General features: G+C 35.1%; 1 protein-coding gene across 11 annotated transcripts in view; it reads right to left on the bottom strand.

The window, feature by feature from the left end:
• DENND4A (DENN domain containing 4A) overlaps window positions 1–23709 on the bottom strand; it is a 135912-nt gene that overhangs the window by 27348 nt on the left and 84855 nt on the right. For 6 of the 11 annotated variants that reach the window (XM_082383216.1, XM_082383218.1, XM_082383213.1 and 3 more), the window contains 9 exons: window positions 22088–22221; window positions 19481–19616; window positions 18900–19106; window positions 18678–18806; window positions 18269–18410; window positions 17733–17864; window positions 15572–15688; window positions 14828–14956; window positions 8522–9621 (listed from right to left, as the gene is read on the bottom strand). In XM_082383216.1, the coding sequence (XP_082239342.1) occupies window positions 8522–9621; window positions 14828–14956; window positions 15572–15688; window positions 17733–17864; window positions 18269–18410; window positions 18678–18806; window positions 18900–19106; window positions 19481–19616; window positions 22088–22221 (2226 nt within the window). The other 5 variants (XM_082383221.1, XM_082383219.1, XM_082383222.1 and 2 more) reach the window with 3 other exon arrangements.

The following is a 23709-nucleotide window of genomic DNA, read 5'->3' on the forward strand; positions in this document are numbered from 1 at the left end:
CCTAATGAAACTTAAAAGCTTTTGCACAGCAAAGGAAACCATAAACAAAACGAAAAGACAACCCTCAGAATGGGAGAAAATATTTGCAAACGAATCAAGGGACAAAGGATTGATCTCCAAAATATATAAACAGCTCATGCAGCTCAATATTAAAAAAACAAACAACCCAATCCAAAAATGGACAGAAGACCTAAATAGACATTTCTCCAAAGAAGACATACAGATGGCCAAGAGGCACATGAAAAGCTGCTCAACATCACTAATTATTAGAGAAATGCAAATCAAAACAACAATGAGGTACCACCTCACACCAGTTAGAATGGGCATCATCAGAAAATCTACAAACAACAAATGCTGGAGAGCATGTGGAGAAAAGGGAACCCTCTTGCACTGTTGGTGGGAATGTAAATTGATACAGCCACTATGGAGAACAGTATGGAGGTTCCTTTAAAAACTAAAAATAGAACTACTGTATGACCCAGCAATCCCACTACTGGGCATATACCCTGAGAAAACCACAATTCAATAAGGCAAATACTAACAGCCATAAAAGGGGAAATCGACAGCAACACAATCATAGTAGGGGACTTTAACACCCCACTTTCACCAATGGACAGATCATCCAAAATGAAAATAAATAAGGAAACACAAGCTTTAAATGATACATTAAACAAGATGGATTTAATTGATATTTATAGGACATTCCACCCAAAAACAACAGAATACACATTTTTCTCAAGTGCTCATGGAACATTCTCCAGGATAGATCATATCTTGGGTCACAAATCAAGCCTTGGTAAATTTAAGAAAATTGAAATAGTATCAAGTATCTTTTCCGACCACAACGCTATGAGACTAGATATCAATTACAGGAAAAGATCTGTAAAAAATACAAACACATGGAGGCTACACAATACACTACTTAATAACGAAGTGATCACTGAAGAAATCAAAGGGGAAATCAAAAAATACCTAGAAACAAATGACAATGGAGATACGACGACCCAAAACCTATGGGACGCAGCAAAAGCAGTGCTAAGAGGGAAGTTTATAGCAATACAAGCCTACCTCAAGAAACAGGAAACATCTCGAATAAACAACCTAAACTTGCACCTAAAGCAATTAGAGAAAGAAGAACAAAAAAACCCCAAAGCTAGCAGAAGGAAAGAAATTATAAAGATCAGGTCAGAAATAAATGAAAAAGAAATGAAGGAAACAATAGCAAAAATCAATGAAACTAAAAGCTGGTTCTTTGAGAAAATAAACAAAATTGATAAACCATTAGCCAGACTCATCAAGAGAAAAAGGGAGAAGACTCAAATCAAGAGAATTAGAAATGAAAAAGGAGAAGTAACCACTGACACTGCAGAAATACAAAAGATCATGAGAGATTACTACAAGCAACTCTATGCCAATAAAATGGACAACCTGGAAGAAATGGACAGATTCTTAGAAATGCACAAACTGCCGAGACTGAACCAGGAAGAAATAGAAAATATGAACAGACCAATCACAAGCACTGAAATTGAAACTGTGATTAAAAACCTTCCAACAAACAAAAGCCCAGGACCAGATGGCTTCACAGGTGAATTCTATCAAACATTTAGAGAAGAGCTAACACCTACCCTTCTCAAACTCTTCCAAAATATTGCAGAGGGAGGAACACTCTCAAACTCATTCTATGAGGCCACCATCACCCTGATACCAAAACCAGACAAAGATGTCACAAAGAAAGAAAACTACAGGCCAATATCACTGATGAACATAGATGCAAAAATCTTCAACAAAATACTAGCAAACAGAATCCAACAGCACATTAAAAGGATCATACACCATGATCAAGTGGGGTTTATCCCAGGAATGCAAGGATTCTTCAATATACGCAAATCAATCAATGTGATACACCATATTAACAAATTGAAGGAGAAAAATCATATGATCATCTCAATAGATGCAGAGAAAGCTTTCGACAAAATTCAACACCCATTTATGATAAAAGCCCTGCAGAAAGTAGGCATAGAGGGAACTTTCCTCAACATAATAAAGGCCATATATGACAAACCCACAGCCAACATTGTCCTCAATGGTGAAAAACTGAAACCATTTCCACTAAGATCAGGAACAAGACAAGGTTGCCCACTCTCACCACTATTATTCAACATAGTTTTGGAAGTGTTAGCCACAGCAATCAGAGAAGACAAAGAGATAAAAGGAATCCAAATTGGAAAAGAAGAAGTAAAGCTGTCAGTATTTGCAGATGACATGATACTATACATAGAGAATCCTAAGGATGCTACCAGAAAACTCCTAGAGCTAATCAATGAATTTGGTAAAGTAGCAGGATACAAAATTAATGCACAGAAATCTCTTGCATTTCTATACACTAATGACGAAAAATCTGAAAGTGAAATTAAGAAAACACTCCCGTTTACCATTGCAACAAAAAGAATAAAATATCTAGGAATAAACCCACCTAAGGAGACAAAAGACCTGTATGCAGAAAATTATAAGACACTGATGAAAGAAATTAAAGATGATACAAATAGATGGAGAGATATACCATGTTCCTGGATTGGAAGAATCAACATTGTGAAAATGACTCTACTACCCAAAGCAATCTACAGATTCAATGCAAGCCCTATCAAACTACCACTGGCATTTTTCACAGAACTAGAACAAAAAATTTCACAATTTGTATGGAAACACAAAAGACCCCGAATAGCCAAAGCAATCTTGAGAACGAAAAATGCAGCTGGGGGAATCAGGCTCCCTGACTTCAGACTATATTACAAAGCTTCAGTAATCAAGACAGTTTGGTACTGGCACAAAAACAGAAATATAGATCAATGGAACAGGATAGAAAGCCCAGAGATAAACCCACACACATATGGCCACCTTATCTTTGATAAAGGAGGCAAGCATATACAGTGGAGAAAAGACAGCCTCTTCAATAAGTGGTGCTGGGAAAATTGGACAGGTACATGTAAAAGTATGAAATTAGAACACTCCCTGACACCATGCACAAAAATAAACTCAAAATGGATTAAAGACCTAAGTGTAAGGGCAGACACTATCAAACTCTTAGAGGAAAACATAGGCAGAACACTCTATGACATACATCACAGCAAGATTCTTTTTGACCCAGCTCCCAGAGAAATGGAAATAAGAACACAAATAAACAAATGGGACCTAATGAAACTTAAAAGCTTTTGAACAGCAAAGGAAACCATAAACAAGACCAAAAGACAACCATCAGAATGGGAGAAAATATTTGCAAATGAAGCAACTGACAAAGGATTAATCTCCAAGATTTACAAGCAGCTCATGCAGCTCAATAACAAAAAAACGAACAACCCAATCCAAAAATGGGCAGAAGACCTAAATAGACATTTCTCCAAAGAGAATATACAGATGGCCTACAGACACATGAAGGAATGCTCAACATCATTAATCATTAGAGAAATGCAAATCAAAACTACAATGAGATATCATCTCACACCGGTCAGAATGGCCATCATCAAAAAATCTAGAAACAATAAATGCTGGAGAGGGTGTGGAGGAAAGGGAACACCCTTGCACTGTTGGTGGGAATGTAAATTGATACAGCCACTATGGAGAACAGTATGGAGGTTCCTTAAAAAACTACAAATAGAACTACCATACAACCCAGCAATCCCACTACTGGGCATATACCCTGAGAAAACCATAGGTCAAAAAGTGTCATGTACCACAATGTTCATTGCAGCTCTATTTACAATAGCCAGGACATGGAAGCAACCTAAATGTCCATCGACAGATGAATGGATAAAGAAGATGTGGCACATATATACAATGGAATATTACTCAGCCATAAAAAGAAATGAAATGGAGGTATTTGTAATGAAGTGGATGGAGTTAGAGTCTGTCATACAGAGTGAAGTAAGTCAGAAAGAGAAAAACAAATACAGTATGCTAACACATATATACGGAATCTAAGGAAAAAAAAAAAAAGGCCATGAAGAACCTAGTGGCAAGACGGGAATAAAGACACAGACCTACTAGAGAATGGACTTGAGGATATGGGGAGGGGGTGGGGTGAGATGTGACAGGGTAAGAGAGTGTCATGGACATATATACACTACCAAATGTAAAATAGATAGCTAGTGGGAAGCAGCCGCATAGCACAGGAAGATCAGCTCGGTGCTTTGTGACCACCTAGAGGGGTGGGATGGGGAGGGTGGGAGGGAGGGAGATGCAAGAGGGAAGAGAAATGGGAACATATTGTATATGTATAACTGATTCACTTTGTTATAAAGCAGAAGCTAACACACCATTGTAAGGCAATTATACTTCAATAAAGATGTTTAAAAAAAAAAAAAAAAGACACATGCACCCCAATGTTCACTGCAGCACTATTTACAATAGCCAGGTCATGGAAGCAACCTAAATGCCCATCGACAGACGACTGGATAAAGAAGATTTGGTACATATATACAATGGAATATTACTCAGCCATAAAAAGGAACGAAATTGGGTCATTTGTAGAGACGTGGATGGATCTAGAGACTGTCATACAGAGTGAAGTAAGTCAGAAAAACAAATATCGTATATTAACGTATATATGTGGAACCTAGAAAAATGGTACAGATGAACTGGTTTGCAGGGCAGAAATTGAGAGACAGATGTAGAGAACAAACGTATGGACACCAAGGCGGGAAAGTGGCTGGGGGTGGGATGAATTGGGAGATTGGGATTGACATGTATACACTGATGTGTATAAAATGGATGACTAATAAGAACCTGCTGTATTAAAAAAAAAAAAAAAGGCGTCTTTCATATTAACCAGATATTTACCATCTATTTTGCTCTTTCTTCATTCCCAAAGACCCAGGTTTCTTTGTAGTATAATTTTTCTTCAGCCTGAAAAACTTCCTTTAGCTTATTTTATAGAGCAGGTCTGCTAGTCATGAATTCTTTTCCTTTATCTGAAAATGTTTTTATTTCACCTTCACCCCTAAAGAATATTTTCACTGGATATGGAGTTCTGGGTTGACAGGCCTTTTCTTCAACAGGTTAAAACTGTTGTTCCACTGTATTCTTCCCTCCACAGATTATGATGAAAACAAGTGGTCATTCAAATCCTTATTCCTCTGTAGGTAATGTGTCGTTTTTGTTTAATAGCATTCAAGATACTTTTTATTCTTGTTTTTTTTTCCAGCAGTTATTTTCTTATTAGAAATGGATATCTTTGGTTATTAACAGTTTGCTTTTATGTATATATAGGTGTTGTTTTCTTTGAGTTTATCCTGTCTATAGTTTGCTGAGTATCTGTAAATCTAAATCTTTTACTAAATTTGGGAAATTTTATCCATTATTTCTTCAAATATTTTTTCTACCATAATCTCTTTCTCCAATTCTCCTGGAATCCCTATTATATGTTATACATTTTGATATTGTCCCACAACTCTCTGAGGCTCTGTTCATTTTTATAAAGTCTCTCTCTGTTCTTCCAACTGCATAATTTCTATTACTCAATCTTTAAGTTCAATGACTCTCCTTTGTCATCTCCATTCTGCTATTGAACCCATCCAATGAGTTTATTTCAGAGTGTATTTTTTATGATAAAATTTTTTGACAAATAATTTTTCTGGATAAGAGTTCTTTTCTTTTCTTATTTGAAATGTTTTTCTTTACTTCAGGGAATCTAGTTATAACAGCTGCTTTAAGGTTTCCGTCTGATAATCCCAACATCTGGGTTGTCTTTCCCTTGAGAGTTAGTCACATTTTCCTGGTTCAAGTAATTTTGGATTTTATTTTGGACACCATGAATGTTATGCTGTGTAGTCTGGGTACTGTTATAATCTCTTGGAGAATGCTGAGCTATTGTATTAGCAGGCAGTCAACTACGTTATGTTCAGATTGTAATTTGTGTTTGGATTTTTGTAGGTGGTGATTTAATCCCCAGTTTAATTCTCTAAGCCTTGTCCATGCTGGTCTGCATCTATCCCATGTATGTGTAGCTCAAGGGTGAGGCTCAGACTTGCGTGGGCCATGCACAGAATCAGGAATCCTTCTTTCACAGACTCCGCCCATACTCTCCAGCCCGCAGAGGCTCCCTTCTCTGGCTCCTCTGTCCAGGAAATACGGGGACTCTCTTGAAGTTTTAGCTGCCAGGGGTGCCATTGCCACACTGTGACTGGGACCTGCTCTTGGAGCAAAAATGCATGAGAAAGAAAATGGGAAAATTTCCCCACAATCTGCTGCTTTTGTTTTTCAGAATCTTTAGATAGTTTTTTTTTGTATTTTGTTTGGAGTTCTTAGTTGTAAATCAGTGGGAGGGACGGGCTTTAGTGGCCTTATGTTACCACAGTGGAACTAAAGCTCTCACCCAAATTTTTAAAGAGTATTTTTGCTGGATACAGAAAAAACAGGTTGGCAGTCATTTTCTTTCAGTACTCTAAAGCTGTCTTTCCAGTGTCTTTTGACATCACATTTTCTATTCAGAAGACAACTGTCAGCTTTCTTACTGTTGCTCTTTTGAAGGTAATATCTCTCTCTCCTTTGGCTCCTTTTCGGATTTTCTCTTTGTATTTCATTTTCATCTATTTTAACATAAGATGCCTAAGTATAGGGGTTTTTTTTTTTTTTTGCATTTATTCTGCTTGACATTTGTAGATCTTCTAAATATGTGAGTGACATCTTTAATCACTTTTGGAAAATTCTTGGCAATTAGCATTTTAAATGTTCCTTCTACCCCTTTTTTTCTTCTTCTTCTGGAACTAAATTACATCAATGTTAAGCATTTTCACTAAACCCCACATTTTTTCCTGTATTTTCCAATTTTTTTCCCTGTCTGTACTTCAGTGTGGATATTTTCTACTATCTTCCCAACTAGTTTACTAATCTTCTCCTGCTTTTTGTCTGCTGTGAAATCCAACTACTGCTTTCTTAATTTCGCATCTTTTTCAGTTCTATAATTTACACTGGTTCTTTTCAAAAGATAATCACCTGGTGAAATTTTGCATGTTTCTAGCTTTTTTTTTCTCACCCTTTCCTCTATTTTCTTGGACATATTTTAATTACTTCAAAGTATCTTGCTAATTCAAATATTTAGATCACCTGAAGGTCTGTTTCCTCCATCTGTTTTTCTTTTGTTTTTAGTTATGGTCCTTGTCTCTCAGTACAGCTTTTTTTGTTTGTTTGTTTTTAATATTTATTTATTTGGCTGCACTGGTCTTAGTTGCAGCACGTGGCATCTTCGCTGCAGTGTGCAGGATCTTTAGTTGTGGTGTGCGGGATCTTTAGTTGCAGCATGCAGGCTCTTAGTTGAGGCATGCAGGATCTAGTTCCCTGACCAGGGATGGAACCCGGGCCCCCTGCACTGGGAGTGCGGAGTCTTAACCACTGGATCACCAAGGAAGTCCCTCAGTATAGCTATTTTTAATTCAATAATAGAATATAAAAAATTATATACAAAAAACCATAAGGACTCCAGTTGATGTTCTGGTCCTCTGGAAAGGACACACTTTTTCCTTGTTAGAGTAAAGGCTGATTAGTTTAATCTAATCACAGACTGAGCTGAGTCCAGCCTAGGTTGCAGTTTTGGTCAGGTTCAGTCTACCTCTGTTTTGCCAATGCTCCTAAGGCATAGCTCTGCAGGAATTTGAACTAAGGGCCTGGTGTGTACACCAAAGCTTCCTTGCGCTCACTTTCCCCAGCTCCCAGCAGCTTATGAACTAAGCTATTGTATTCCCAGCACCATGAAACTGCTGAGAACTCTTATTTATCAGAGACTTTCTGCTTATGTTTTCAGACTCCTGTTTCATGCAGTATCAGTATTTGGAAAATGTCCTGAAGGAAAAAACTTGTGTATCTGAGGACCCTCCAGTTTCTATTTTTGTCTCTCCAGCTCTACAAGATCCCAAAAGTCCTGCTGGCCCCCTCACCTCTCCACAGTCCTCTGATAAGGCAAAGCCTGGATTTGCAACCTCTTGCTCTGTGCTCAGAATAAGCAAATGCCCTCAAGGAAAAAGTAGCTATAAAACTTCAGCTCATCTCTGCAAGTCTCCTCTCTCTAGAATCTTGCCCCTCTACTTTCTAGTTGTTTCAGCAGTTCTCTGATGACTTTAAACAAATACTTTCCATATTTCATCTAGCTTTTTGCTTTGGGACATATGCAGGTGTATCACAAGGTACTTCATCCTAACCAGAAAGAGAAATCCTATGCCTGGCTGGTAATTTTTGAAGGCAATAAATAATGAAGCTCAAGTAAGCATTTTCATATGACTCTAATTTTTACTCCAGCTACAGATCACTTTCTTTCAAAACTGAACTAAAAATATAACCTTAGTTAGTGAATTCTTTCCTTTCGAAGTTATTATTCAAGTCCAAATTCTGTTACTTACAAACCTTATGCATCCCAAGAGTCCTTTCTGTAAAGCTGTATTTTAGGAGAATGGTAAAAACAGACATCTTTGCAAGTAAGATACTTTTGGTGGTGGAGAAGGGTAAAAGGAAAAGTAGAAAACACTAATAAACCTACCTTGGATGATGTGGTGTACATGGTGAATCTTGAATACCATTTGCTTGCTTTCTCTGCAACTCCTTTTCCAGCAGTGAACATACTGTTTCTTAGAACATCTAGTTTAGGTACTAGTAGTGTATCTAAATTAAATGAAGGTGATGAATGGGTTAATGCATCTTGAGATTCTTCCCTAAATGGGCAAGTAGGTGAGAAGGCTGGAGAAGACCAGAGTCTATCCCTTGGTCTGTCTTCGTTTTTTGAGTAACTTTTAGATTTGGTAAGTCTCACTGGCCCAGGAGAATTAGGAGGCAGGCTAGACCTTCTGCATGCCTTGACCAACGTTGGACTTTTCTTAGTGGTTACTTTATCATCACAGGCCCGTTGTAAATCAATGCTTGGTGTTCGACTTGTCAAAGGACTGTTCATGTTATTCATATACATCACAATTTCTTCAGCTAAATCTCGCCTAGCAGATGGTGTTGAAACGCTTTTGCTATCATCTTCCTCCTCTTCCTCCTCCTCTTTTTGCTGCTGTTCAGTCTCAGCAACCAGAAGAGAGAGGGGATCAAATCCTGTTGCAACATCAGTTTTTTCGAAAGGTTTTACTGAAAAGCTGCTATTCAAGCGTTGACTCCTCTTAGGATTTTGTGGAGCAACATACCCCACTTTTGATCCATCTGTTTCATTGTCTAAGTCTTCTAAGTCAAAAATAACAGGAGAATCCACTTTATCTGCCAAACAATTAGAACCATCAAAAGGTGTATCATCATCACTAGATTCCTTCTCTATACTGTCTCTTTTTGATCTTAAAGATGGCTTTCCAATATCAAGACTATTTGGTCTTGTGCTTTTTGAGATTACATTTGAAAGAATTTTTGCATCAGCTCCTAATTTTTCAACCATATCTCCAGGGTTTGCTTCCTGGTTAATTCTATTGAGCATAAGTCCCATTAGTACTCCTCCACTAAGATTTCGGTTTCTATTTCCCCAGGACATTTGCTGCTGCAGATTAGGCTCATTGTCACTTTTATGTCTTTTCCTGAAGCATCTACTTTGAATGTTTCCTGTTTCATTTGTATCCTCAAAAGATGATATTAAGAGCGGCTCAGACGTACTTTCTAAAAAACAAGAAAAGTGTTTTTAGCCACGAAAAATGTAATATGCAAATATAAGTTGTCTTAAATATTTAAGATACTAGTAATAAAATGATAACAGCAAGCACTCATCAAGTGCCTGCTATTTCACAGATGCTATACTAGGCACTTTACTCACATTATCTACCATAATCATTCCAACATCCTTATGGGTGGAGAAAAAACTGATACTCAGAGAGATTACCTAGCCCAAAGTTACCCAGTCCTTAAGTGAGAGAACTGGGATTCAAATCAAATATGAAGGGTATGATCTGAGATATAAGGATGCACTGCTTTTTAAAACTTGTAAGTTAAGATTAATATTTACCCTTGGTATATTTAACAACAATAATAATGAATTTATGTCCATTTCACTGAATGGATTAAATAACAATGGTTATACAATTGTGGTTGTGCTAGACGACCTTAAGATTCTGAGTCTTCTGCCGATAAAAAGAAAAACAAAACCAAAAACACTAAACCAAACCAAATAAAAGGCAGCTATGTGAGCTTTATTCATAAATAAAAATTATTTTTAAAACTCCAAATCCTTATGACTATAGATGTGGCTAAATAATTTTACCTTTGCTTTACATATTGATTCAAGTTTATAACAGTCAAATGTGAATGGCCACTTTCTATTCAGAAACACTGTTCACTGCTTTTTACCAAATTACTTAGGTACCTATGCTGAAAGCAGAAATCTAGATTTTTGATCACTTTAACTGTCCTTATGTGGGAGTCTTCTAAAGCATTAGTCTAGGTATGGTATTGTCAACTACTTTTTTTTTTTTTTAATAAATTTATTTATTTATTTTTGTTTGCGTTGGGTCTTTGATGCTGCGCGTGGGCTTTCTCTAGTTGCGGTGAGCGGGGGCTACTCTTTGTTGCGGTGCGCGGGGCTTCTCACTGCGGTGGCTTCTCTTGTTGCGGAGCACGGGCTCTAGGCATGTGGGCTTCAGTAGTTGTGGCGCACAGGCTTAATTGATCTGCAGCATGTGGCATCTTCCCCGACCAGGGCTTGAACAGATGTCCCCTGCATTGGCAGGTGGATTCTTAACCAGTGCATCATCAGGAAAGTCCTTCAACTACTCTTTTTACATGCTTTAGCCAACAGAATTAGCTCTCTTTAACGAGGCAATTCCTAAAAATGTGCCTTTTTTCCTATCATGTGATGTATTTGGGTAACAAGATAGTAGATAAAAGGGACTACTAGAGACCATAAAAGCCTACAAACTAATACCGTTTAATAAGCATACAGCATTAACAAGGAAAACAGTATAGCAGAGAGGTAAAGGGTCTTCTTTTTTTCTGTATCAGCTTATGATTAAGTATATAAGAAACCAAGAACATACTTTCTTCTGATATTCTGGGAAACCTGCTTAACAGGTTATATATTATCAAAGACCTGGAGCAATCTTATAATCCAAAGATGTAACTCTAGGACTGCATTTAAATAGATGTGTTCCTTTGCAAAGTAAGAACTATGCAATGGCCTACAGACAAATAAAGTTGGTTACCAAATTATACCAGGGGTTGGCAAACTACACTGCTGAGCCAAATCCAGCCTGTGGACTGTTTATATACAGTCTCAAATGGTTTTAACATTTTAAAAGAGTTGTAAAAATCACACACACAAAGAACAAGCAATAGAGACTGTATGTGGCCTGTAAGGCCTAAAATGTTTACTACCTGGCCATTTACAGAATAGTTTGTCTGACTCTAAGTTTATACACCTGCTAAATTCCACCAGACTAGGCTGGATGCTGCGCACCTCTAACAGAGAGGCTGCAAACTATTTAACTTCCTTGGGCCTGGTGGCTCTGTGACATGATTCTGGCAAGTGATAGTAAAGTGGTAGTTTTTGAGGGTTTCTGGGAAAACGTCTGCTTTCCTGGTAAAGGAGATAGATGTGGCTGGCACTCCCCTTGCCCATTCTTTCTGCCTTGCACAGATAGGTGGTGCCTGAAGTTGCCAGCGGCTGTATTATAATCATGGTTAGGTTCAGAGATCTGATGTAAAGCCCCTGAACCAACATCTTGGGCCATTGTTTACCTTTGAATTTCGTGAGAAAAGAAGCCCTCAAGGTGTTTAAGCCACTGTTAAGTCATATTTTCTGAACCTTAAAACTGAAAGAATTCTGAGCTGATTTACTAGCCCTTTTTTAGATCTTTGAACATGCTATAATCCCTTCCTACTATACAGCCTTTACATATTGCTTCCCGCTGCTTGGAATGCTCCCTTTCAATTTTTCCTTTGGAACCCCTATCCTCATTTGTTTTCTACTCACCCTTCAGATCTAAGCTCAGAAACCATATTATCAAGGAAGCCTTTCCTGACCAATGTCCCTCTAAACCCAGGACAGGTTACATATTCATGGCAACTTACAGCCCTTCTTTTTTTTTTTTTTTTCCTTTCTAATTTATTTATTTTATTTATTTATTTTTGGCTGCATTGGGTCTTCGTTGCTGTGCGTGGGCTTTCTCTAGTTGTGGCGAGTGGGGGCTACTCTTCACTGCGGTGTGCGGGCTTCTCATTGCAGTGGCTTCTCTTGTTGCGGAGCATGGGCTCTAGGCGCACAGGCTTCAGTAGTTGTGGCACGTGGGCTCAGTTGTTGTGGTTTCCGGGCTCTACAGAGCAGGCACAGTAGTTGTGGCGCACAGGCTTAGTTGGTCTGCGGCATGTGGGATCTTCCCGGACCAGGGCTCGAACCCGTGTCCCCTGCACTGGCAGGCGGATTCTTAACCACTGCACCACCAGGGAAGCCCTTACAGCCCTTCTTGCCAGTATTTAATATCAGGGTGTTTTTACATTTACTTGATTATTTGATTAATGTTTTCCCAGCCCTCCCATGTACTTCTCTATGGAGGCAGGGACCATGTTTATTTTTGTTCTTTACCATATCCTCAGTAGCACCTGGCATATGGTAGCAGGTATAGTAGGAGCTCAAAAAATAATCGCTGAATGAATATTGTCTGCTGGGAAACAACTGCAGTCAAGAGACCAACCCAGAATATAACATAGTATAATATATTATAATATGACATGTTACAGCTAAATGTGGTAGCTAAAGGTAAAAAGTTAAAGCACACTAAAAGCAGAATTAGGCTTAAAAAAACATTTCAGAGTATGTTTTCATACTTCAGAGCATGTTTCATTTCAGAGTAAATTGTCTTGTGATTGAATTCTCAGTAATTCAATATATATTTATCAAAATGTTAAAATTCCCAAGATAACCATGAAGTAACCATAGGATGATGATTTTATTTCAATTACCAACCAAACATTAAAACATTTCTTTGGTTATTCCACTCCCACATCTTTTAGAAGCTGTCATTTATTTATATAATGATATAAATAAAATATACATATACTGCACTGTACTGCAAAACATGAAGAAACTTGAAAGGTGTTTTGAATCCTAGCAAGTACTAGTATGTAATAAAAAAGTTACAGAAAAGTAAGTATTCCTATAAATCCCACATATAGTCTTTGGTAGTAGTGATAAACCCAGAGTACTTAACAGATGGGAAAGTTTTCAAGTCAAAAATCTTAAGGATAAACTAACAACTCTAGTTCATACCTAGGAAACCTATTATATGCTTTAAAAAATTGGCTTGTTAAGCACAGAGGGCAATCAAAAGCCAGATGCTGAGTCAGATGCTTATTACTATGACAAAATGTCAGAATCAAAGGATGGTTTACAATCATATGAAAACAGAAAGTTCATAAAAGCAGATCTTAAGCAAACAGCAAGCATGAATAGACAGTAAGGAAAGAACAAGAAAGCAAAGACTACCAAAGGCCAGTTATTAAGAGTTATAATTAGACAATGATTAGGAAGGACTAAATGATTGTGAAGCAATTACATTATACCAATGAAAAAATTTTAATGTTTAAGTTATAACAATTATCTAACAAGGAAATGCGAAGAAAGACAGTTATAGATCATTTAACTTTTTTTTTGATAGCTAGAACAGGGGTCGGCAAACTTTTTCTGTCATGGGCCAGAAAGTAAATATTTTAGGCTCTGCAGGCCATACAGCCTCTGTGGCAACTCCACAGCTCTGCCAACGTAGTGCCAAAGCAGCCATAGACAATATGTAAGTGAATGAGCTGGGTGTGTGACAATCAACCTTTGTTTATGAACACTGAACTTTCATATAACTTTCAGGTGTCACAAAATATTTTTCTTCTTTTGATTTTTTACCATTTAAAAATGTAAAAAAACATTTTTAGCTTGTGGGCCTGTACAAAAACCAGGCTGCAGGCCTGGTTTGGCCCATGGGCCACAGTTTGCCTACCCCTGAGTTAGAGGCATATCTAACTATGCTGCAGAAAAACAAACATCATTGCAGCAGCAGGGCCCTTTATAGAGAGATTTCAGCCCTGACAGCACAAGTCCTTCAATGTTTGTTTAGATTATAATGATGCAGAACTGAGCTAATACAAAAATAAAATAATGTAATTATGAAATCAGACTATTAACACTAGAAACTCTGAATCTTATGTCTGTTTAGTGCCCCCCAAAACAGTCTGATGAAAAACTTTTGAGTCCAGGTATTATCCCAGATCCTAAAATGACTTTTCCATTAACTAGCTGAGAACTTATGGGACCTGCCAATAGTCCGACTATGCCTGAATTTTCTCATCTTTGAAAGAGTGCTAATACCCCCTCTCACTAATATAAGCACTGCTGTAATAATAAATGAAAAACAGTATATAAAAAGTGCTTTGAAAAGAAAAAATATTAGGTATTGCTATTTAAACTACCTGAAGGACTATCCTTTCGCCTCTGAAAAAACAGGAACAATACGAAGACTAAGGAACTCTATGCTTCATTTAAAAATTGGCGAGGTGTCTGGTACCCTCAGATTGATCATCTCACTTGCTCCCCACTTCCCCCTTCCCAAAACTCACCACAGTCCAAACTCAAAAGGTAGCTTGTAGGTATGTCCCTTTACTTTGTTACAATAAAAGCTTGAACAAACTATATTATAAAATACAGAATTTAAGCTTCTAAACTATACCATGAGAGGCTGCACAAGTATACCAAAAAACCAAAACCAAAACAAAACAAAAAAATGAAAAATGAAAAAATCCCTGGAGAATTAAGACTTAAAAAAATATATTCACTAGAAATACAGATACAAGTTATTCTGCACATACAGACATATACCATTCAACTTACCTGTGCTTTCTCCTGACGTTTTATCAGCACTGTTATTTGTAGCACTGAGGCGAACTATACTGGAAGAACTTTGATAATTGAGCTTAGGAAGACAATCAGCACTTCCCTTTGCACTCTCGCTCTCTGACACTGTAAAGATTAAAATGCAACTGTTAAGATGAAATCTATATACATCAGAGGAGCCATAAAGAGAAGTAGCTTTTAGTTCTAAATACTTCTATTGGAAAATACGTGATGAGAAAATACTGAACACCTCTATATCTATATTTGTCAATCACAAATAAGTGATACCATTCATTCAAGTCCTCAAGGTGTGTATCAAACAACTAAGTACTGGTCACACATGAGGTCTATGCATACATTTTATATTTCTTCTTTGGTTGTGAAACACTGCTTTTGATGGGGGGAGGTAAGCAGGAAAAATATAAGTCACAGACCATTAATAAAAAGCGTTAAATAAAAATATTGTTAAGCACCAGAAAAGAGCCACTGTTTGAAGAAATATATATTTCTGCTACAAGAATAGTATTTGATCGGAGGGTGTTTTGCCACTGAGACTACAAACTTCACACATGAAGTACTTGTACATTGGAATATTAGGTGGTGTAGAGGGCTTATAATGGGAGGAAATAGGAGTAACAATGGGAAAATGAAACATAAAATTAGTACTTTTACACTTAAAGTCACTCAACTTTTCTATTAATGTAAGCTCACAGTTTTATACAATATCAACTTAGTACCTACAGGAACTAGAATCACTCCCTTTCTTATCTTTTTCTTCTTGAATGTCCTCAGTAGATGTATCCCCTCTTCTAACTTCATCCTTAGATAGTGAATTATATCCAAGGTCAGACTGGCCACCTGGAAAAAGAAAAAGACAAAAAAACCCTATGCTGTTTATCATAAACTTCTTTAGTAAGAAGAACTGGAATTAGAAGCAACACATTGGTGTTTAGATTTACTCATAGAAATTTTTCTGGATAACTTCCAGTTGAAAGCATTATTTTGTTAGCTCCTCCCCATCTCTATTAACATAAGAAAGGGATGATCACAAAATAATTTATTTTTAGTTTCACAATGTAGTCAACAGTAATTATGTATGTTCACACTACTATCTGGGCTCCAAAAGACACAGACAAACCACACATTCTTTATACAAGTCCATGACCTTTCTAGGTGAAGGTCTGAGATCCAACTAAGCAACGGAGAAGAAAAATCTGCAGGGCACTCCTAACAAAACACTCACACACAAATCACTGGAGCCAAATGTCTAAATCATCTGACCAAAAAAATGGGTTTATTTAAATTTATTGATAGGTAGTTATTCTGAAAATTCAACTGAATAATTACTGAATTGCACATGAGTACAAATACATGGGAATGAGAAAAAAATCTAGTATTAAAGTTATTAAGAAAAGCAACCTTTGCATCAATATAAGAAAACTTCTAATACACTGTTCTGTTAAAGAGGCTCTCTGTAATTTTCAGCAAATTGTTTTCACTAGATTAGCATCAAAACATAAGGTTTTGAATTCTAGTACTTTACCTTAGGAGACATGATTTTAAGTAAACCACTTAACCTTTTTGTTTGAATCTCAAGTTCCCAGATTTATAATATAAAAGGTTGTTATGATTATATGAGTATATGACTGCATAAAAAATGGTTTTATAAACTTGCAAAGAACTATCTAAAGAAATTGTATTAAGTATCATTAGGTATTTACTTTAATATTTTTGTTATAATTTTGAGTTTGGTATTTTTTCTAATCAGTTTCATCTCTATTTCCAAAGAAACTATAAATCACAAAATGTGAAGATAATCTTGATAAAATTCATGCTTTTATTATAAGGTTCTGCACTGCTTTAAGATGGCCTTTTTAAAGGCCACAGTCAAAAACAAAAGATGGATTTCTTCATTTTTAAGAGATAATGCCTAAGGATGACTACTACAACTCTGTGATTAAATTCACAACTGCATGAACAAGAAACAAAACCAGCCAAGGACGAACAACATATCAATACACATAGCTTATATTTATTACTCTTAAAAGTATGCATAAAAGGAGATAGACCAACATAATGTTAAAATTTGCAGAGATAGAAGCCTCCATATTTTATTATTAATGCTTGGATTTTTAAATTTAAAGTTTCTGTCCATTAATAGGTAGCTCTTATACTGTATTCAAAAGTCATGTCTAATTTTTATAATGTAATAATGAAATGGACAGAATTATTCAAATAATTTAGGTGTGTCAGTTTTAATAATACTTAGAGAAAGCTTATGTACAAATCTTATATTTTAATGAAATTAAGTCATCTTCAGTGCTAGAATGTTACAAGTTTTATATATATTTATAATTTTTCATTATAGCTTTTAATTTTAATACAGTTTAAGACTCGCAAGAAGTTGCAAAAATAATACAGTACATAGAGTTCCTGTGTACCCTTTATCCAGCTTCCCTGAATGATAATATCTTACATGAAACATGGGACACTGTTAAATCTTGGAAATTGATGTTGATATGGTACTATTAACTCAGATCAGGGATCTAAGTTTCTTTTTTTAAAATCCTAACAACATTAAAAAAACTATAATAACATGTTCATAATACAAAGAAGAACTTATCCTAAGAAAATGAAATGATAAAGAGACCTGTGTACTATCCAGAGTTAAATGGATTATCATGGACTAAACACTCGAATACTTTCTTAAACTTTCATTTCTATTCAAATAGAGAATGAATAAAATTGCATAGTTATTAAATACAATGTCATATGCCTACCATATAAAATTAAAATGTGATAGTTACATATATCACTGAAAATTAAAATCTAAAAAAGACAGGCTAGCAAACCTAGTTTTTAAAATGTATTGTAATAAATGTATACATAAGCACACACAAACCTGTACTAGATCTATCATCAGAAGCATACACTTTGATTAAACCCGTATTAAAAGGTGCCTGCTCCACAGTGTGTGTCCCATGACCACTATCCATGCTGCCATGACTAACAGCATCCAGGTCACTGCCATCTGCTTAAGAACACAATTTGACAGCATTTTACTACTCACGGAGATACCAAAAATACATATTAGTTTGCTGCTCAAGTTAATAATCTACTGATACTGAACATGACAAGCGTAACATAATTAGCAAAATACAACTATAACAAAGAATCCTATTGTGAATTATTAACGAATACTAAAACAAGACCACCAAAGGTTGAAAATTTAACAGTTACAAGAAAATAAGTAAAATTTGGTGTTTTTTTAAATGGGAAGAACACTCTAATATTAGAATTTGCTTAATGGCAATAAAAACTAGAAAACATTCAATATTTTGAAACTAATTAAAATTTCTAAAAAGTGGAAATTGTAACTAGTCAATTAATTTTAAAGAAAAAGAACAACATATACATCCCTTAAAAACCTCTGATTACCTGAGAGAGTTGTTTGCGATAAATGTGCGTGTTTCTTTAAAGCTCTTTTGAACTGTGCTACTCCTAAAACAACGTTTCTCACTTTTGTCCAAAGAAAATAGCCACTACGACTCCTTGAAGGCCAGGTACTTTCCAAAACAGCCTATTCATTTGACAAAATAAAATAATCAGTAAAATAATTTTTATAAATGAACACCCACTGGCTTTAGAGTTAATTTAAAGAATAAGTAGATTGTATAATCCAAAATATCAATAGAACAACAAAAATCTTACTTCCAATTTATAAAATATATTTTAGATACTCTAAAATAAATACCAAATAACCCCTGCATCATTTATTTCTGCCATTAAACTAAGGTTGTAAAATCACAAAAGTTAGACTCTTTCTCCATTAAGTCAAAATAATTACCTTATTATAATAACCATAAGTTATGGCATTGGGGTCAATACCAGCTTTCTGCATTTCAAACAGCACTCGAACTGCAAGCACTGGCTGATCATACTGTCCACAGAGCTGCATAAGAATGCGGTAGCACACCTGGAACACAGTAATTTCGAAAGTGTACAGAATCAAAATATCTATGTACATAAACCTGGAATAAAATAATGCATTTTAAAGGATAATTGTTACCTCATCAGGTGGATCCATCTTCTTTGACTGCATTTTTTTAAGCACATCATAGGCTGTTTTCAGAGCCCTGACTTTTGAATGACATACTTTCACATAAGCTGGGAGACAAATAAACCACAGCCCGTAACAGTGACGCAGTAGACACCTAGACCACATCTGAGGAATGGAAGAGTACCTCTTGGCAATTTTATGGGCTGATTTAATTTCCTAGAAAAAATGCAAGGACCTTATTAATAAATTTGCACACTTAAGCATCCTTATCCTTAACTGAAGGCTGAACAAGTACAACTCACATGCTTTTACAATGTTTCCCTAACAAAATCTGTCTATAATTAATATATATTCAAGTCTCTGCTTTAATCTATATTATACAATATGTAAAATAATGTTCTAGGACAAGAGAACTGGTTAATTTTTTGAAGTCAGATTACTCTAAATTTTCTTCAGAATGCTTCAGGGAGCATAAATGATCTACTAATAGTTATATATGGGGTAGTAAAGTATATTAAGGGAGGAAGAGTGTCAAATTTATTTTTGTTCTAATACTTGATTACATGAAGAATACAAAATCATCGAAGCACCTGTTTTGTTCTTCTGAACATGGGAGAAGGGCTACTAGGACTACTTGATTTTGAAGGCAATTTGCTCTTTCGTGTTTGTAGAAATCCTTCAGGTCTCTCAAATAAATTGTTCCTAAGAACTGGAAATCCATTATAGCTGTTTTTGAAAAGAAAAAAAAAAATCTCAAGCACACATAGATGATCATACTGGTTACAAGCTAAAAAAAAATTATGACCAATAACTTAACTTATTTTAACTTATTAACTTATTTTAACTATCTTTCTCCATCAGACTATGATATATATAATCAACAAATACTCATGCTAATGTTGCTTTTCTTACTATAATAATAAAAATGTAATAGCCAAATACAGATTCAAGTATATATTTTGGAGGGAAAAAAGTGAAATACATTTAAATTTTGCTGAACTTGACACCAAACTACAAAGTAACTCAAAAAAACTTTGTAAGTTAGTATTCATGTAAATAAATAGCAAACATATCAGATAGTACGGGTAAAAGGCCCACCAAATCATACTCTTTCACACAGGACAGTTATTAATATCATTGTTTGGATTAACATATTACTGTAGAACCTTCCTCTTAAAAAAATGCAAATAACACAAGTCAACCAGGACAACCTATTACATTATCATGAATGGATTTATCTGGTTAGGTAAGCTGATTCAGGGCCTCATTTATGAGAAAGAAAATTGAAGAGGTTGGAGAAGAGGAACAAAGATTAGAATAGGCAACTCTATGAGGAGGTGGGCCTAATTTGGGTGCTAGAGCAGAGTGTTTGGGGCATTTAAAAGGTAGCAGCAGCTGGGAAAATGACATGCTAAAACGACAGAAGAAGCCCCTGAGGAGAAAACTTACCCTACTTTAGAATATTCTTAAAGGCATATAAATAGTTTTAATTAACTAAGAAGAAAACTAACTATAATAAAAGATAAACTATACCTATTATATATTATTATAGGAAAATCCAGTAGAATAAGAAAATATTAGTAATGACTGAATGTTAAGTAGGAATAAAATAGCAATGAAGCTCAGGAAAACTATGTCCCCTAAGAAAATTCACTGTAGGTACATGGTGTGATAATAAGACCATTCTGTGTATCTTATGGAAACTTACTGTCTTATCATTTTATACAGACAATGTAAGTATATGAGTTACCTCCTGCTAACAGGATCCACTGTGCCCATTAAAGACACTTAAGGTTTTTTCCAATGATGGGTATGATTACACCAAAATTATATTAGTAGTCTCAAGGAAAAAAAAAATGACTTAGATTCTTTAAAAAATGGGAACTTTTTAAGCTAAGTAATTTTCTTATTAAAGGACTAAATCTAAAGGTAAATTTTAAATTAAAAAGTTAAAACCAAACCACAAAAAGAAAAACAAACTATATTAGTGAAATATACCAAAAGAAGTCTTAGAAGTATATAATGTACGAAAGAGATAAAAGAAATGAGATCTTGTTTAGAAAGAAAAAGAAGAAAGAGAAATTATGAGAAATATTTTAAATGTCTTTGAGAAAAGGCAGACTTCTAAAAATTGATATAAGCAATATCATCAATATATAAAAATTAAGGGTAGGAATCAGGTGGCTTATGAATTAATCAACATTCACAAACATCTGTTACACCACTTTTTCATCTGTAAAAAGAAGAATTCAATCCAAGTTATAAATGAGGATGTCCTGAAAAATCCCTTTTCAATGAAAATAACAAACTGTGACTTAATGAATAATAGATGTGAAATGGTTTTAGAATCTTTAAATAAGAAATTATTATTGAAGAATTTAAAAAATCTAAAAGGAAATGCCATTTTAATGGTATACTAGAAACTACCTCTAGTTATAACAAATGTTATATATAATATATATCTGTGTGTATATATATAAATACATATCTAGATATACAGATGTATAATAAATCTACCTCTATCATAACCCTATCACTGCGCTCAGAGTTTTTCTCTTTCCCACTAGACTTGAAAACGAGACCAGTGGATCATTCAAGTCTATACCAAGCACTTAGCACAGTACCTGACCAAATTTCCTAAATTAACAATGACCAATCCCAATAGTTCTGAATTTCCTTGACTTTATAAAACTCATGGAAAAATTAAAAGCCTAAAAAAATCATATCATCCAAATCAAGGCCACAAATATCGACTCTAAATTAGATTTAATCCTTTTTTAAAAAATTGAAGTATAGTTGATAATCCTTTTGTAAACCAAGGTTACATTAACCAGCCTGTGTTGGGGGAGGGGATGAAAGTGAGGAAACCAGCCTTAGGGAGAAACAAAAATAAAAATTCTGTAATAAAAGTGCTGCATTTTGGTGGGGTGGGCCCTAACTTCTTAATCAACATTTATGAGAACATATACTTATGCAGATATAGAGAGCTTCTTAAGTCTATAGAATGTAAAATTATATATTTTTTCTTTTTATACCTCAAAACTTAGTAATGGATGTGGGATAAGCTTGCTTACCACCTAAAAATTAGGGATCTGTAAAGTTTGGATTTTTGAAAATACCACAGTCCTTAGAAAGCTACGTCACAGATGATGGATTGCTTCTCTCTTTCAATCTCAAACATTCTGCCTCTTGAATACCTGTACTGTAAAGGGGGTTCTTCACCATTGGGTAGATGGGGGATCTCAGGTGGTGTTACAAAAACAGTATGTTCACTTTTGAAAGATTCATCCAGTTCTATAAGTCGCACTTCACCACTCTTGTCCATATCCACCTGAAGGAGTTTAAAAAACATACATTAAAAAAATACATTCGCCAGACAAGTGTTTGTTTATAGGGGAATGGTTAAATAAACCATTTACACAACTGGATACTAAGGAACTATTTTTTTTAAAAAAAAGAATGAGCAAGTTCTCTACGTAGCACTATATAAAGCTCTCCAGGATAATTAAGTGAAAACAATAAGATGCAGGACATTGTATATAGTATACTATCTTTTAAGTAAGAAAGAGGGAAAAATTTTTTAAATTAAAAAAAAAAAGAAAGAGGGAAAAATAAGAACACATATTCATTTTTTGCTTGTAGTCACATAAAGGAATACTTAAAAAAAAAAAAAAGGGAATTCCCTGGCGGTCCAGCGGTTAGAACGCTGCGCTTCCACTGCAGGGGGCGCAGGTTTGATCCCTGGTCGGGAACTAAGATCCTGCATGCCACACAGCAGCGTGGCCAAAAATAGGAAAAAAAAAAAAAAGTAATTATCTATTTGGCTAAGAGGAGATGAAGGGAGTGGACAAGAATGGGACAGGACCAGATTTCCCAATATATACCTTTTAATGTTATTTTTGCATTTTGAATAATGAAAATTTATTCAAGAAATACTATTTTTAAAAATATTATTATATTAACATATAATAATATTAAAACGTACGTGTGTGTGTGTGTTGAGAATACTGGGTTCTGTCTTTGATTTCTACTAAATATAACGAATTTCCCTAAGTTCTTCCAGCATTTGTAGAAGCACATTTGAATTAAATTCTAGTCACATCAATATTTAAAGCATTTTAGTAGTACTATTTCCCCTAGATACTCTATGGTAAGGTAATAGTCATAAAAAATAAAAACTTCATAGAATCTAAACTTCCCAAAAGGCACTCATAAACTAAAGAGCACAACACTGACATTAATTTAAACCAGATGTCAAACACATGACAAAATATAACCCACAGAACTTTTCCAGGTTAGACAGAATTAATGTCACATACCAGCCAGGAATAAATGGGAAAACAAGAATTATTAACAAGTTAAATCTTAAGATAAGGATTTAGGGCAGAGTATACCAAAAAAGGACAGGGACAGCTTTAAAGTTTTTCTAACTTTTAGGAAGAGTTGATACATTCAGAGTCTTCTTTTATAAATTGTTGTTTACAATTTCACAGCATTACATGCTGTAATCTCTAGTATTAAAGAATGTTTTTAATGGTGTATCCAGACATTTTAGACAACAATTAAGGCGTGTTTCAGAATTATAATTAATGACAGGAGAAAATGTTCACAAAATAATGATAAATGAAAAAATCAGACTACTAAATAATATAAATGTGTGTGTGTGTATACACACACACACACAGAGTGTGCTTCTAATTTTCTTAAGAGTTAGCATATATCTGTTATATAGATATATTTCTGGGTGTGCACACTTTCTCTCATACACACAGATGCGCATACACATCTGTTATCAAAATGTTACCTATGGGTGATGGTA

Source organism: Balaenoptera borealis (genome assembly GCF_965194805.1).
Source record: "Balaenoptera borealis genome assembly, chromosome: 3".
Lineage (NCBI taxonomy): Eukaryota > Metazoa > Chordata > Mammalia > Artiodactyla > Balaenopteridae > Balaenoptera > Balaenoptera borealis.